This window comes from Lycium ferocissimum, chromosome 12 (genome assembly GCF_029784015.1).
Source record: "Lycium ferocissimum isolate CSIRO_LF1 chromosome 12, AGI_CSIRO_Lferr_CH_V1, whole genome shotgun sequence".
In the NCBI taxonomy this organism is placed as follows: domain Eukaryota; kingdom Viridiplantae; phylum Streptophyta; class Magnoliopsida; order Solanales; family Solanaceae; genus Lycium; species Lycium ferocissimum.
In genome coordinates this window covers 27,995,966-28,013,707 of record NC_081353.1, presented here as the reverse complement: position 1 = coordinate 28,013,707, position 17,742 = coordinate 27,995,966, and the positions used below count along the sequence as shown (strand labels likewise).

The 17,742-nt window shown below is 36.7% G+C and overlaps 1 protein-coding gene across 1 annotated transcript; it reads right to left on the bottom strand.

Annotated features, from left to right (window-relative positions):
• Positions 1 to 1,487: 1,487 nt before the first annotated feature.
• Positions 1,488 to 16,961, bottom strand: LOC132039722 (uncharacterized methyltransferase At2g41040, chloroplastic). The gene is made up of 8 exons (XM_059430237.1): positions 16,603 to 16,961; positions 14,724 to 14,824; positions 14,490 to 14,630; positions 9,410 to 9,491; positions 3,640 to 3,833; positions 3,415 to 3,526; positions 2,487 to 2,591; positions 1,488 to 1,900 (listed from the first exon to the last, which is right to left on the bottom strand). The coding sequence occupies exons 1-8, from the start codon at positions 16,768 to 16,770 to the stop codon at positions 1,772 to 1,774; spliced, it is 1,032 nt and encodes a 343-aa protein (XP_059286220.1). The 5' UTR covers positions 16,771 to 16,961; the 3' UTR covers positions 1,488 to 1,771.
• Positions 16,962 to 17,742: the final 781 nt, after the last annotated feature.

The window sequence follows — 17,742 nt, the reverse complement described above, 5'->3', positions numbered from 1 at the left end:
CTGGACCTTCATTTTGAGCACAATTGAGGCTGCTGAGTCTTTGAGATTCACATTATTGTCTGCAGTTTGTGCTTATCGGTGTAGTTGAGGAGCAGGTTCTTTGTCTAGGTTCCCCATTCTTTTTTAGCTTAGCTTCGACATCCATTTTGGTTTGACCATGCTTGATCAGATCTCTGCTTTCACATGCCTCCTCTTGTTTTAGACCTAACCTTTTTGTGACCTCATGTTCCTTGAGACTACTAATGAGTTCATCAATGGTTAGATTTTGAAGGTCCTTGGTTTCAGTAATAACATTTATCTCATTTAGCCAAGAGTTTAGGAGAGTATTCAGCTATTTGCGAATCAAAACCTTTGTCTCCAAGATTTCCCCTTGAGATTTAAGTTTATCTCTGATTGAGGTAAATCTATCATGCATATCTTGGATAGATTCACCATCCTTCATTTCGGAAAACTTGTATGTTTTGTAAGCATTCCAGATGTCTCTTGCAGATCTGCGTGAAAAGTTGTCCCTGTACTCATTTGTCTTACCGCATTCTCTCTTGAAGTTTGACGTACCATGAGCTAGATTCCCCTTCATTGTTTGATGAGGCGTCCATGAGAACGATACCTTCTAGGTGTTAACCTTTTAGAAAGCACCCACTCTGATACCAATTGTTAGAGATTGTGCGTCCACCAAACAGTATATGAGAGACCTGGCTGTTTACCAGTTCCCTGATGTAGTGCGAAAGTAAAGAAGGCAAGTTATTTACGTGGAAAACTCATTACTCAAGGGATTAAAAATCACGACCTACTCCAATAGGATTTCAACTCCATACACCGAGCAACTCGGATTACAACCGATTGTGCTCTGCACCAACTCCCATAACCCCTCACCCTTACAATACACCCTATTATAACCTTCACACTTGACTACCTCTAGCCAAACAAGCTAATACACCTAGACTAACTTTTGCCAAGTGCACCACTCGAGCTTATGGAAGCAACCTTGAGAATTTAGAACACCTACAACTAGCTTCCTTTTAGTGAAGAGTAGGTTTACCAATTATAGAACAACGAGAAAGACTCAACAGCAAGGAGAAAGTACCTTCAGTTCTGGTATCTGGTCCTTCGACTTGTTGAGGCTTTGTTTTTGAGGAACACCTTGAGAGTTGGAGGCTTGCACTTAGAATGGAGCGATTTTCTGATTTGTGCAAGAATGATGTTTCACTTGGGATATGTTGTGTATATAAGAGGAGAGTCAAGGTGCGAGTGACAGGGCATAGGCTTTGGACCATTTGGTCAAGCAGCAGTGTTGTATCGCTGTACTGACGCGTAGCTTTTACAGTTGTAATGTTGAACTTTGAGTGGACAGGATCTGATCCCTTATCAGGTCTCTAACTTGATCTTTCATGAAACCACAAGATGAAGGAACTCAACCAACATGCTCCCCTGTTAGCGTATCCGGATCTTTATACATGTTTGTCAAATCATCAAAACACTAAAAGTCATAGCACAACTTATCAAGTATCAAAACATATGCACTGTCTGAATTACAAAGCTGAATTCAGGACTAGTAAAAATATACAAGTATATTCCAATAAACCAGGTGGGACAAGAACTAAATGCATATTACATGTGCTGATACGCCACTCGCGTGTTCAGTTACATCGTCTTTACCAGCAGTATTATTCACAATAAAGAATGTTCTTTAACTGCCTGAATCAACTTTACTATTATCTACAGGTTGAGATACATTGCACATCGTAGTAACACACTTTAAACCAGCCAAAGATCAGCATTTTTGTGCGGAAAACATGATAAAAGAGCCCTGAACTTTACTGGTATAGTTGATGAGACCGCAGGTTGTCACCAAGTCTTCAATCTCCTCTTGAGTGAAATAGCTGTAGGTCCGTGTAGCACTCTGCAATCAAAAGGAAATTTATTTTCATATCTCTCTGACAGAAACAATTATCTATCTGTCAGATACAAACCGTTTTCCTATATTTTCCTGACCATAGATTTTTCATCTTTCTTTCATGTTGACTCACTACTAGAAACAGAGGTTTTTCCCATCAGTGAAAATTTGTGTCATAAAACATGATTTTCCCATCTCATTCCCGCCCGAACCAGCTCACTGGGAAACCGCATGGTGGGAAACAGGTTCATATTGAAAAGCTGAGAAACTTCCTAATTTTCTGTGTGAAAACATTACTATTTTTTCTTTTCTCACTGATTCAATCAAAATATCCGTGGGAATGAAATAGCCACTGAACATTTTTCAGTGGGAAAATAGTGATTTTTTAGTAGTGACGGTTAGATTGGCTTGATTGGCGTTCTTCAGTTATTGTTCAGCAGTTTCTAATATAGGTATGGGAAGAAAGTCCAAGAATTCTATGTTGTCTTATGTGTTGGTAACTATTCTTTGACCACTATAATCAACCAATTTCATGCGTCACTAAAATGGAGAAAATTTAGAGTATAATCAAGGGATGGAAATAAGTGTTTACCTGCTCCAAAGCTCTAAATATCGTAGGAGCAGAAGGATTGACTCGAAGAAATGTAGTACCAACAAATACACCCCCGCTACGCAAAATCCGGTTGATTTCAGCAATCTGGCGAACAATAACAGCATAATCAATTTGTAAATTTAACTTCATTCATTGAACTTGAGAATTCCATAAATCGCCAAACTTTAGTAAGCAGCAAAGAATTCAAATAAAACTATGCGGCAGCAATCCAAATTATAAGTTTATGAATTAGTAAAGAAGTAATCACAACCAAATATCAATGTTACAACCAAAAGCAGCATGCAATGAAAAAGTCCACTAGGTCATCAACAATCAGATATTGCTGTCAGAAATACCACAACTATAGGTAGACATGGAAATGATTAAGCTGTTTCACTCTAAATATTTATCCACTTCCATTTTCTGCCCTTAAAATGAGCTCGTGTTTCTAGAAAAAGTTTCCTTTTCAGATTTTTAGGGGCTCGGGGTTGGTATCCTAAAATAGTGCTTTCTTGGCCCCGAATCAGTTGTCCTGTTTGCACTTGGTGACATTAATAACGGAATTGTTAATAAATATGTCATTAAGTGTTAAATGGGCTTTAAGGAAAAAAACTCAATGGTTATTATGGATCAGAAAATGACAAAGTATGTTCATGCGGCGTAAAAGTGATCCCATGAGAATAATTACAGTAAAATTGTATATCAGAAGATAAAGGATTATCTGTGTTGCAGCTTCCGCTGAAATAGATCTACTAAAGTCACCATAAAGTCAATCCCATGTTGGAAAAACTGGCCCAAAGTGTAAGACTCAATAGTATCAATATTACAAGAACAAGGTCTGACAAGCTATTGAAATCAATGTAGAATAAACTAACAGAACATAATAAAGGTGATTTTTCAAGGAAAGATTAAAATTTAAACAACTTACTGCATTGGACGGAGATGGCCAGCAATGCAAGGCAGCACCTGCGTGTACAGCATCAATTGATCCAGAGAAGAAAGGCAATCTGGAAACATCTGCCCTTACAAGAGCTAGATTGCTGCAATTTTTTATAGAAAAAGACATTCAAATCTTTCCTGTCTTAAAAGACAATTTCTAAACTAACAAGATTTCAGTGACTTGATATCCTATATTAGACAGAAAACCACTTACGAGCTTATGATGCTCTCATCATTCTTGATGAAATCATAACACTGGCGAAGCATGTTTTCAGAAAAGTCAAGTGCAACGACTCTTGAGTAGGCCCCACATTTGGCAAATTTCCTGGAAAACAACCCACTACCGCAGCTAATATCAACAAGAACACCACCTTCAGCAACTTTAAAGTACTCTTGAGCCATCTTAAACTGCATTGGACAATCACGCGGCAGTGAGTAAATTACTAGTTTCACTCTTTTCCTTGATGTTAAGGTAATATAGTCAAGGGGGTATGGCAGAATTATACAGTCAGTGGCAGTCCAGACTTTGTGCTTACCCAGAAAATGAGGAACTTGAAGAAAGATCTTTCCAATTGGAACAAGGAAGTGTATGGCAGGTTTGAATCTAAAAGAAGCAAGGCCCTAGAGGAAATGACTCTCCTAGAACAGGCAATAGAGACCAGGTTCCCAACTCAGTCAGAAAAGCAGAAGTTCACAAATTTGAAACTTGAGTTGGAACAATTAGCCAAAGTTGAAGAAATTTCTTGGAGGCAGAAATCAAGATGTTTATGGTTGAAAAGGGGGACAGGAATACCAAATATTTTCAGTCTTTGGCCAATTCACATAGGAGATACAACTCAATTGATAAGCTCAGAATTGACAATGTTATTTCAGAAGACAAAGACCTGATCAAGGGGGAAATTCTGAACTATTATCAAAATCTCTTCACAGAAACTGAAGATTGGAGGCCAACCTCCGACTTTGAGGGAGTGGCCAGTTTATCAGTGGAAGACAGTGAGGGCTAGAAGTGGCTTTTGGGGAAGAAGAAGTTTATGCAATCATCCAATCTTGTGCACCTGATAAAGCCCCTGGACCAGATGGTTTTACAATGGCTTTCTTCCAAAAGTCATGGGAGTTCATAAAACAAGACATCATGGGGGCAATGAATCACTTTCACCAACATTGCTATATGGTGAGATCCTGTAATGCCACTTTCATTTCCCTGATCCCTAAGAAATCAGGGGCAATGGAAATGAGAGACTTTAGACCGATAAGTCTCATTGGAAGTGTTTATAAGATAGTGGCCAAACTCTTAGCTGAAAGGTTGAAGAAAGTAATTGGTAAACTGGTCTCTAGTCATCAAAATGCATTCATCAAAGGAAGACAGATAACGGATGCATCCTTAATTGCTAATGAGGTTCTAGATTGGAGAATGAAATCAGGAGCCCCTGGAATCATGTGTAAGCTTGACTTAGAAAAGGCTTTTGACAAGTTAAATTGGTCTTAACTAATCTCTATCATGAAGAGAATGGATTTTGGGGCCAAATGGCTTAAATGGATCAAGTATTGTATCACCACAGTTAAATACTCATCTTGATAAATAGAGGACCAGTTGGGATTTTCTCTCCACAAAAAGGAATTAGACAAGGGGACCCTCTCTCCCTTTTTTTGTTCATCTTGGCTATGGAAGGACTAAGCAAGATGCTGGAAAAGGCAAGACAGTTGCAATGGATTCAGGGATTTAGTGTGGGCTCAAACTCAGGAAACATTTTGACAATATCCCACTTACTCTATGCTGATGACACGTTAGTTTTTGTGATGCAGACAAGTCCCAAGTTCTATAGCTGAATCTTACTCTGAAGCTTTTTGAAGCTTTATCAGGATTACACATCAATATGTTGAAGAGTATTATCTATCCTGTCAATGATGCTAACAACACAGAGGAGCTGGCAGAAATCCTGGGATGCAACATTGGATCACTTCCTAGCACTTATTTGGGCCTCCCCCTGGGTGCCAAGTTCAAGTGTTGTGATATTTGGAATGGGGTGGTGGAGAAATTTGAGAAGAGACTGTCCACTTGGCAACTCCAATACCTATCTTTGGGTGGAAGACTCACTTTGATCAGCAGTGTTCTAGACAGTATTCCAACATATTTTATGTCCCTTTTTCCCATCCCAAAGAAGGTGCTAGAAAGGCTGGATAAGATCAGGAGAAACTTCTTATGGGAAGGAAACAGCAGCACTCGTAAGGTCCATCTGATAAAATGGGACAAAGTTTTGCTCCCAAAATGCAATGGGGGTCTTGGGGTCAAACATCTGGCAATCCATAACAAATCTCTACTTATGAAATGGTTATGGAGATTTGGTTCTGAAAATGGTAGCCTCTGGAAAGATGTGGTCATAGCAAAACATGGAAAGAAAGACAACTGGAGCTCTAACACTGTGAATCTACCCTATGGAGTTGGTCCTTGGAAATTTATCAGTAAGCTAGGCTCTGAATTTTCTCATGGAATACACTTCAAACCCGGGCTGGTGAGTATATCAAGTTTTGGAAGGATAGATGGCTCAACAATTCTACTCTCATGGTGGATTATCCCAATATCTTTAACATAGCTATGGATAAGGACTCCACAATTGCTCAAAACAGGACTAACAACCATTGGGATGTGCATTTCAGAAGGTTTGTGCAAGACTGGGAACTTGGGAGTTTGATGGAAATGTTGGCAAAGGTGGAAGCTCACAATATTGATGAAAGTGAAGCAGACAGGCTCAGGTGGGGAAGCAAAGGCATTTTCACAGTGAAAGAATGCTATAGACAACTCTGCTCACAAAGTCAAGTACCTGATAGATGGCCATGGAAGCTAGTATGGAAGACCAATCTGCCTATGAGGATCAAATGCTTCAGTTGGATTACACTAAACAATGCTTGTCTTACTTTAGACAATCTAAATAGGAGAGGATTAGAGTTGGACAACACCAGATGCTTTTTTGCAACACAACTCCAGAGACAGTCGACCACCTTTTTCTTCAATGCCCAGTAGCATATGACCTCTGGAACATGTTCTTGTGTTTTTCAGTTTAAGTTGGGTGATGCCACAAAGATTAAGGGAAGCTCAAATTTCTTGGAGTCTTCAGTTAGTTGATAAGACCATCAGAAAGATCTGGAATATGATTCCTGCTGTAATTTTGGTGTATTTGGATTGAGAGGAATAGAAGATGTTTTGATGGTTCCTCAACTACCACTCCCATTCATGCACTTAAAGCGAAATGTCTAGTAAACCTTTATTGCTGGACAATGTTGTCCCCAGTGACTAGTACAGATCAGTTTTTGGATTTTATTAGCACCCTAGTTTTAGAGGGAGCCAATGTATAGGGGCTTATAATTCTCTTTTGCTTTTGTCTACCTGTAACTAGCCCCTGTAATTATGCATCTGCTTGATGCCTTTTCTCAATGAAACAACTTACTTCATCAAAAAAAAAATATAGTTAAGGGGGTATCCATGTACAACAACATACCCGGTGTAATCCCACAAGTGGGGTTTGGGGAGGATAGAGTGTACGCAGACCTTATCCCTACCATGGGAGGTAGATAGGCTGTTTCCGATAGACCCTCGGCTCAGAAAAAAAAGCAAATCCAAGTAGTCCGGAAAACGAATAACAGAAGCAAAGAAGCCTGACAAAATACTAAATAAAGCACGACAAAGCAGTCTGGAAAGAAGGAACAATAACGTAACTACCACAAAATCATACGACAATCAAAGTATAAGACACAACAGATAATAATAGAAATCAAAGGACAAGAAACTACAAGAGTGATATGAAGCGTTGACTACACTCAACTACATACTACCTTTCTACCCTGATCCGTGTCCTCCTTAACCTCCTATCTATGGTCATGTCCTCGATGAGATGAAACTGCGCCATGTCCTGTCTAATCACCTCTTTCCAATACCTCTTCGGCCTACCTCTACCTCTCCTGAAACCATCCATAGCAAACCTGTCACACCTTCGCACAGGGGCATCCGCATCTCCTCTTCACATCCGTACCGGGGGTATCCCATGTAATGGGATCAATTGGGTTTGACATATTTTGAATCAATGAATAAATTCTTTTGTTATCATATATTGACATATTAGGTGGTCATAGTATAGCATGGTAAGCTGTTTTCGGTTAGTTTATACCGGTGTTTTAAAAGGCCGGGGGTGAGGCGGGGCGTTTTACTTAGTACGGGGCGAGGTGTAAGCCCCGAGGCACAGGGCATAAGCCCCATGGATATTTCAATTTTTAATTTATAATGTAGTAAAGTAGTATAATAACACACAAATTATAAAAAAAGAAAAATATTGATAGTTTTAAAAAATTAAAAACATGATTAAAGAAGCTTATAGAAAACAAACTTCTAACATGATTTTACAAGTATAATTAATGCAATGATTTAAAACTTATAATGAGATACAAACCAACTCTAACATCTTAACTTTCAAACAATTTCTTAAAGCATACTACTATCATACTATGCAATTTACCTCCCTAAAAGAAAATAATAAATAAACTTTATCATATTATAATTAAAACATCACTCCTCTATAAATAAAAATAAAATTACTTTCAATTAGCAAAATAATAAACTATGATAATTTCGAGACATATGACAAACGTGAAGAACAATGACAAGTAAAGATGTAAAATTCGGCTATGTATTTTTAAAAGAAATGTTAAGTGATATTCACTCTCACAGTGTTCGCAAATAGTAAATATGCAATACTACGGTTTATTATTTGAGTTACTCTTAATTGTCTTATTTCTACAGATGAAGAAAACTATTAAGCATCATTCATTTAATAAAGAATTATGAGGGTCAATAATGTTAATTGAGCAATTTGACACATAAATTATGTAAGAACTCTTAGGCGAGCCCCGAACGTTGAGCGTTAAGCATGTTTAGGGTGTGATTGGGCGCTTAAGGCATAAGCCTCACAGAACTAAGCCCCACACGTAAGCCCCGAGGCATTTTGCCAGTGCCCCGCCCCGAGGCGAGTCCCAAAACTGCCTTTTAAAACACCGGTTTATACATCAAGAAGCAACTATAGTGCTACCAGTGTGAAACGTGTCCAGGATATGCTCCTTCACCGTTCCAGACATCACCATATGCTTGGTGACTTTACACCGCGACTTCACAAGATGGAGTTTCAACTTTTTCAGGAAATAAACTAATTCACTGGCTAATTTATAGCAGGAAAAAAATCAAAGCATCTTTACTGGGAGAGGAGTAAATCCACACGTAGATAGTCATCTATACCTTGAAACTAGTAATTAGGACTGATACACCAAAACCAGCAGCACATTTACTCCATGTAATTGCTTCAACTATTTCTAGTTTAATCCATCACAAATTCCTTTAAAAAAAGAAAATAATAAGAAAACTAAAAGCTTCCACCTAAATTTTCTTAAAAACCAATGGCACACACTTCGAAGCATGGTGGATAATGGGGGCAGGATAATTTCCCTTCATTTAGTCTGTGCGAGAGTTCGAGTCAGTGATATCAGATATGTGTCTAACCCACACATCATGCATTGGCGCGTTGCAGTCTTACCTCTAGACCAAGGTACTGGGGGGAAAATTTTCAAAAACTATTCGAATATTAATCCTAGTTTCACAATTTTGCATAATTACTTTAAAATTCTTACTCTAGCAGTACCATTACAACTACATTTTCTTAATCTCTAAACTAGTCAAACTAAATTGGGACAAAAGAAGTAAAATACTTGTCTATGGATATGATACAATCCTTATGAGAGAAAAGGCATCGATTAAGTGGCCAACACCTTAAACCTCTCATGCCCAAAAATTCTCCATCATGGAAAAGCTAATAGGTAAGTGACAAGTGTTATATATGTAATGGAGATGAAAGAACTTATACCCAGCTATTTTCAGATTGATATTTAGTTATCCAATCCATAAAGCTACTACGGTAAAACTAGTGTGAGCAATCAAAAAAATTTACCTCTTCGTCAGGACCAGGAAAACCACTTCGGTTAAATGCTTGACGCCAGCCTCTCTCATACAAGAATGAAACAACTGGACTCCTAGAAAAGGTAAGAGCACCAGCAATTAGAAATAAACAACTAGAAAATCAAAAGATATCAGATGAAGCCTAAAGGTCCTTTGTTACAAGCTTTAACTAGATGCATCAGGGGTCCAACAAAAAAGAAGCAGGGTGAAAAAACAGCTCGAAAACAGATCTCGAGAATTTTCAGCACTTTATTTGGAAATCTACTTAAACGAAAAAAAGAAGAAATGCTCAATCTAACAAAACAGAGAAGGCCACAAATTAAATAAACCATTTCTTTATAAAACATTAAGCAAAACAATCAAAAAGAATGAAAATGAAGGGATAAAATGCTATAAACCAAGAGAAAGACAAAGGAGATAAGCGGTCATTGTCAAATAGACTACAACCTAACAAATTACTTGCCACAAACCCAATATCTATTCGATGGGGCACGTAGTTAAAAAAGGAAAGGAAGATTTTTGAGACATGTGGTCTTAAACATGCCATAACATTTGTGTGGTTGTAGGCTTTTGAAACTGGTGGTCTTAAACCTGCCATAACCTTTATATGGCTATAAAGCTTTTCATTAATGGAATAACAGGAAGTTGACATTAAATTGTCTCTAACTTTAGAAAGGGGTCATTCTTTTTGGAATTCACTAAAAAGGAAATAAGTTCACATAAGTTGTTTACAGACACAATCAATTGAACCAGCGGAGCGGGGGAGTCAAGGAGGAAATAAAAGATGAATTGAGAAAATAGCATGTGATGTTCTAAGATTTGTCGATGCTGAATCATAGTGGTAAAATGTCGAGGTACAAAAAGCTGTTGAACCAAAAGAAGAGCAATATATAGGAAGTTACCAACAATGGAAAAATGGAGAAGCCTGTGTAGAGTATGAGCCAGCTAAGAGAGAAGATAAGAGAGTGATTAGCTAAGCCATGATCAAAACTTTAGAGGATTTGTACAAGAGAGAAGAAAGGTCAAGACTTAAACCAAGACAAGTCTATTAAAGGGCTTCGTGACAAGATGATAGGAGACATTGAGATAAAAGAGAAGAGATGCTAATAATTCGATTTTTATCGGAAACAACCTCACTACCTCCCAAGGTAGGGGTAAGGTCTGCGTACACTCTATCCTCCCTACACCTCACTTGTGGGATTACACTGGGTATGTTGTTGCTGTATGCTATTTCAATAAATTTTCAACACAAATTACGAAGACAACTTTACAGATCTTCACCATTATGTTGCAGATGGTATCCCTATAAAGGTTTGAAAAGTGCCCTAGAAAGGTTGTAGTACAGCAAAACCAAGCTATCAAATGTTAAATTAAGGGATGGAATAGGTGCCAACAAGTGGAAAAAAATACTCTGGTTCTAATCTACTTTCTCAATGCTATTTTTTAACTTAGTTGACCTGAAATGGGTTGTGCCAAGTATTGGATATGCGTTGAATAAATACTTGTTTACCCTAATTATGAATGAGCTAACTAACTGTACACATGATTAGGATCTATGCATGCAATTTGGAAATTATATTATGTCAATGGATGAAATTAGTAAGGCAATTAACCAATAGTTGAAACTTTGGAAAAGTACTGATGAGTTATAGCATTTCATAGTTTTGATGATTGACAAACGATCCAAGGACCAGGTCCTCCATCAGGTCCCATGAGAGTACTGCACGGTACTTAACAGCTGTAAAGCTGCTGCACTGTTCAGGCAGAACTGCAGCAGCACAGCTGTATGTGTGCTAGGAACTAATAGCCCTTGGAAAGTTACCACTCATGGTCACATGTTTCTCACATGCTCTAGATCTGTTTGGTCTCATATTTATACAACATGTGAGGGCATTATTTGACCTAACACTTGCAAGTCTAAAAAGCTATATCTCTCTCAAGTGTGGCGGCTACCTTTCGCAAGGTGTCCACAAGAACAAGATCTCAAAAATCAGAGGGACCAGTTCCTGCCACTAAAGACATCTGAAGTCCCAGGATAGTTGAGTCATGTTTCATGCTCTTAACTTGTATTCCTACATTGCTTGTCAAGAAGCATCATAGTAGGACAGATTTCAATCTTTGTAACTTGTTTTCTTAGCTAGAGTTAGCTAAGCATCAGTTGGGTAGTTGGCTAGAGGTAGTCAAGACTTGGAGCTTTGCAATAGAGTTATTGTAAAGGTGCTTACAATGTGTGTATTGTAAGGGTTAGGGAGAGTTTAATTCCTAGGTTGCAATATGTTGTAATCTGAAGTTGCTCAGTTTAGTGAAGTTGGAAATCCTACTGGGGTAGGTCGTGGTTTTTAATCCCTTGAGCAAGGAGTTTTCCACGTAAATATCTTGCCTTATTTACTTTCCATTATTATCTGTGAAAACAGTTCAGGGACCAGGTCCCCTAGACTGTTTTGAGCAAACTGTCAGGTTGTGAACTAGCTAACGGTGAACTCATAGGTTCTATCAAGTACTCTAAAAAGTTAGGTTATCAAGATAAGTAGAAGTAAAAATCTACACATCACAAGTTTACCCTAATAAAAACAAAGAAGGTGGAATCAGATTAGACGAATTTGTGGTATCTAAATGTAGGCAATTCAGTATCCAGACTTAATCTTTCAAGAGGAAGACATGATAGATAAATATGTAACAGAGAAATTAAAAAGGATGGCTAAAATGGAGGAGCACCACGATAGTGCTATAGTATAACATGATACCAACAAAAGCAAAGAAAAGTCCTTTAGAAAAGTTGTGAGATATGGGAGTGAATGTTGGTCCCCAACAACCTAACATATCTACAAGATGAGTATCTTAGAACACAAACATTAAGATTGATGTGTGGTTATACAAGATCGGATAAGAACAAAAATAATCACATGTAACAGAAGGTGTAACGCAACCAAGGGTGTGGCCTAATGGTCAATGAAGTGGGTTAAACACCATGAGGTGTCAAGTTCAAATCCCAGCAGAGATGATGCAATCCAAGTTGCCTCAAGGACATTTCGAGAACCTTCCCGGGGATTCCAAGTGTGGATGATTGCATGGGAGGATGAAGTGAAGAAAGAGAAGCATCAAGATGGCCAAATGAGTGAAGAGGATGGCTATGCGTGCAAAGAGGGGCTATCACTTAAATGCAAAGCCATCATTTCACAAAGGAAGACCAACCAAACAAGGCCCTTACTTCATTAAGGGTATAATTGTAATAGTTAGATGTCTTCCTTATTTTCCTAGTATAAGTAGTAGGATAAACATTTCATTAGACTTAGAAAATGTTGATGAATGATATTTTGATACTCTATTGAGAGTTTGAGTGTTTGAGGGCTTGTTGAAGCCATTGATTGTGTGAATTTTTGAAAGGATTGATTGCTTGGGAACTTAGATTCCCTTGAGGTCATCCTAAGAGATTAGGTGCTAGTTGTATGCTAATTGGAGGTTTTAGGTAATTAAAGAGCTTTAGTTGCCAATTAGTGTCCTCTTTTGTGTCAATCTATCTATCCTTCACTTTCCTTGTTTTAGTCTTGGTGGACTGAGTTACCTTGTACCTGTTGCTGGTGGGAGGTGGCAGGTATCCCGTGGAATTAGTTGAGGTGCGCGCAAGCTGGCCCGGACACCACGGTTATTAAAAATAAAAATTAAAAAAAAAAAAGAAGGTGTACCATCACACATGAATGATCATATAAGAGAAAAAATCTGAGATGGTTTGTGGTGTCCCAAAAGACCTCCACATGCACAGACTCATAAGTGCAATAGTATGACACTCAAAAATACTAAGGGATGAAGTAAACCCTTACACAAGAAAGTTATCTCAAAAAACCTACGACCTATGCAGTTAGCTACAGATAGAATATTGTGAAAGCAAAGAATCATATAGCTAGGCATAAACCAACAAGTAGAGATTAAAGTTTAACTGTAGTTGTAACATTAATAGTCATGACTCTATTTAATATGGTCAAAGATTTGTATGTCATTTAAGCGTCGCAAAAAGAAAAAAGCGACATTTAAGCGTGGGTTTTAATGAAAAAGGCGCTATGGTGCAAAAATACAAATATATATATCTTAGACAACCTAATAATAATAAGCATGAATAACAAATATATACAAAGATTTATCAATTATCTAGCATCTTAAAGAAAAGTTGTCTTAGAATTACATAGTATTAGCATGGACCATTTAAGGAACCTTTAATCTTAGACAACCCCTAATTTGCGTTTAAAAGACAAATTACATAGTATTAGCATGGACCCGAACAGAGCAAATGGATGTAGAAGATTCATATAGTCAACCACAACTAGTTCAGGATTGAGACATAGTTTAGTGGTTAATAGATTGATCAAATGATTCTTAGTAGACACTAAGGATGAACTGACATAGAACCTGTAAGTTCGTCAAAAACTTGTTTCTGAAAGTTTGTCAGATGTTGATGCTAAATCACATTTTCATCCTTTTTTTTTCTGGATAGAAGGAAAGGAGAAGAACTTTGTAGAACAAAAATATATCTATAATGCAACTTTTAGATTGAATTTTGGTTGTGTGTGGGGGGCAAATATTATGCAGCTAGACAGATATTTTACGTTAACATCCACATGCCAAATGGGTTGAACATGCAACACTAAATACTCGCACCTGGTATGTACAATAAGCTGCATAACATAACTGGAATCAATGAGTTTTCCTTCCATAATTTCCACTTTCCTTCCTGTTTTAAACATTCCAGGATTTTGACTTTAAGGAATTACAAGTGTATGTCCGAGGTCCATGGCAAAAAAAAAAGGATACCTATCAACTAGGTAAAATAAGTAAGTTACATCATAAACAAACATAATTTTGTGTAGATTGTGGTGTCTAAAAAACAAGGCAGTACTTATGCAAGAGGATGAAAAGTTAAGGACTTCAAACTCGAGTCGACATTTTTAGACGAAACATTAGAGCCTAAGAAAAACAAACCAGAAACAAAAAATAAATGCTAGAAGAACTGAATATAATTTTTTTTTGATAATATAATTTAATCGAGCAATGACATGAATCTTGAAACAGTGCCACTATACCTGAATAGCTCAGTCCGAGTTGGCTTAGATTCACTGTATTCTTTTGTTCCAGAGGTAACAGTGAGATCAAGGTAGATATTTTTGCTTGAATATGACTTGTTACACTTATCACATTTGAAGCCCGATCTGTAGATTGCTGGTCTGTAAGTGAATTATATTCAAAGTCAAACAAAAATTAGGCCAAACCTCGAATCACTGTTACTATGCATTTTCTATCTGAAAGACTAAACTTACACGTTAAATCCTGAAGGGCCTTTTCTCATAAGTGGTTCGTAACAAATTGGGCAAGCAAACAATTCAGCTTCTGTAGCATCCTGAGCTGGAGTTCTCAATTCCTGAACAAGACAGGAGAAATGATTATAAACTGAAAACAAAAGGTAATGCATCACTTAACCACATTAAGGGTGTGTTTGTTATGGAGGAAAACGAAAAATGTTTTCCAATTTTCTCATGGTCAGAATTTCTGGAAACTTAAAAATGAGGAAAATGAATTCCCTAGTAGAAGTAGGGAAAACAAGTTCCATAAGTGGCATTCTACACTAATTGTCTAATACTCTCCCTCCAACACATCCCACACCCACATCCATCCCCATTGCCCATCCCTGCCACCCGCAACACCCCCAACCCCCCATGCCAGCCCCATTAGTGTTTGTCTATATTATATACAAATGCTTTTGAGATAATAGTTTTTGCTTATTTACCAAACACCAGAAAATAGGTGAGTCACAGAAAAAGGCAATTACGCAGAAAAAAAGCTCATGATTGTAACATTTGATCACGATCCTATGCATCAATGAGGAAGAGAAATAAATATAGCCATGACCAGCTCTCTTGATTTAATATGAGTTCATCCATAAAACAAGATAAATATTTCAATTTAATCGTTTATACACATTGCAATTTTACCAATCATCCAATTGCATTCAATACACTCGTCGTGAAAACTTAGCTCCCAATTTTAAAATATTGTTATAAACTTCCGATTAGCTAATAATTGCATGAATATAGCAGCAATAAGCCAAAAATCATTTCGTGCATCATCAGTCTATGCATTGCACGGAGCCAAGGTATCCATTCGTCTAAAGATACATTGTATATATAAAGTTAAAATTATTCTTTATGTATATATAGTAGATGTTGTATCCCTTTATTCTTTCTGTATATATAGTAGATGTTGTATCCCTTAGCTTTTTTTGTTTGAATATTCTTAATGAAAAGTCTAGCTTTGCCACTGAGTCTATGCTCCGACAACTTAAGCAGAACAGAGAACCCCACTAAAATCAAACTGGAATTAGCTACGAATTTTATTGTTAATCCGTCGCTAAAATGCTTGTAGCAAACAGAACTATTCGAAAATCCATCGCTAATCCGTTTTGCTGTTTAGCTACACAATTTGTCCTTCGCTAATTCCTTTTTTTTTTTTTTTAGTACTCCCTCCGTCCCAATTTAAGTGTTTTAGTTTGACTGGACACAAAGTTTAAGGAATAAAAAGAGACTTTTAAATCTTGTGGTTTTAAATTTGCCATGTAAGATGTTTGAACTCTCAACTTACTACTTAATATAGAACTTACTACTTAATATAGAAAGGACACTCTCTCTGCGATAGACCAAAAAGGAAAGTAAGACACTTAAATTGGGACGGAGAGAGTAGTGAATAACAAACACCAATAGAACATCTGATGCTCAAAAAGAGACTCATGTTGATAAATTCAAGTTCCAACTTTTGATTTGCCTCATGTTTACACAAAAAACAAAAACATCAAACTATAATCAGTACTTCCTCCGTTTCATAATAAGTGGTGTTTTTAACTTATGCACACCGTTAACAAATTGCTCACCCCTAATTTCACTCTTAATTAGGAGTGTTTTTACTAACTTACACCTAATCAAATTTTAACTCTTTCTAAAAAAAATACTTTTTTCCTAAAATGTAATTAATGATTCTTGATTATGTAAATAAGGATCATTTTGAAAGAACAATATAAATTTCTTCCTGAAATCATAAAACACCACTTATTTTGAAACAAAATAAAAAGCCTAAAACACCACTTATTATGAAATGGAGGAGTACTATGGAAAAAATGTTTCAAATTTTCCCAATTTCAAAAATTACCGGTTCTAAAGCAACAGCAGAGCTCACTTTGATTCTTGAAGCCAAGCCACTTGAGTAAAACCGTTTAGGAACACAAATTCTTGAATTCCAAGAAACCCCATGTTTTGTTGGAATTAAAGAACGATGATGATTCAAACAAAGTGAAGGAGAAGTAGCAGTACTGGCCATTTGATGTAATTCAGCTAAAACTGATGAGAAGTAGTCGTAGTGGCCACTTTATGAATTTTTTTTTTATGATTTTGTTTCATTTTTTGGTTCACTAGAAGTAGTCTCTTTTGTTTGAGGAGGAATATTGGCCACATCACGTTTGATTTTAGTTTTTTACTCTAAAACCTCTCTGTACTTCAAAAATGTTTGGGGTTTGTCTACATGTCCCAACCGATTTTAGATAGTGAAACATATCTGATTGAAAACCCCCCACATGACTTCGGGATCGGCAGGGGTGTTAATAAGGTAATTCGACCCGATTATTTTATAAAATTTTTGTGAGTTATATCCAAACGAAGCTATTAATTTATATCATATTAATTTTTTAGTTATTTCATTTTGTAGAATTGAAATTAGATTTTTTGAAACCGTCACATTATCTCGGTTTCTCTTTGATATAGGTATGGTTCGTTTAATTTTTGATTTTTCTTTTTAAAAAAAGAATACCATGTTATAGTCACTAGAAAAAGTTATAGACACGGTGTCTACATACTTCAATAGGACTTTGGCAAAAATTCTCTAGATATTTTTACTGTTTAAAAAATGATGAATCAAGAAAACATGAAAGACGAAAAGAACAAAGATTGATCCTACTAGTTTACGGTAATGTAAAACAATGTTAAGCAAAGACAAAAATTATAATTTAGATCACACGAGGGGGCAAAAAATCAATCAACATGAGACTCAAGAACCAAGTCTACTAAAATTAAGTATCCAATAAGAGAAATTTAAAATCATACAAGAGGAAAGATATCTAATACTTTATAGTTTTCTATCCAAAATCGTTGGAAAACTTTTTAGCTTACAAGTCAGTTACTACTCGAGATGCTAGAATTAATTTAATTTCAATAGGAATAGTATAATAGGTTTCAGAGTTGAAACTTTAAGTGTTAATTATGTTGTTGGCTTGTAGTCGTTTTCATCATCCCGAAC

Bases quoted from the DNA above. Each gene is read 5' to 3' on its own strand.
- LOC132039722 (XM_059430237.1), bottom strand. From the start codon at position 16,770: ATGGCCAGTACTGCTACTTCTCCTTCACTTTGTTTGAATCATCATCGT. The intron at 14,631-14,723 runs GTAAGTTTAGTC...ATTCACTTACAG, and splicing joins GGCCCTTCAGGATTTAACGT to ACCAGCAATCTACAGATCGG. The intron at 9,492-14,489 runs GTATAGTGGCAC...TACCTTTTCTAG, and splicing joins ACTCGGACTGAGCTATTCAG to GAGTCCAGTTGTTTCATTCT.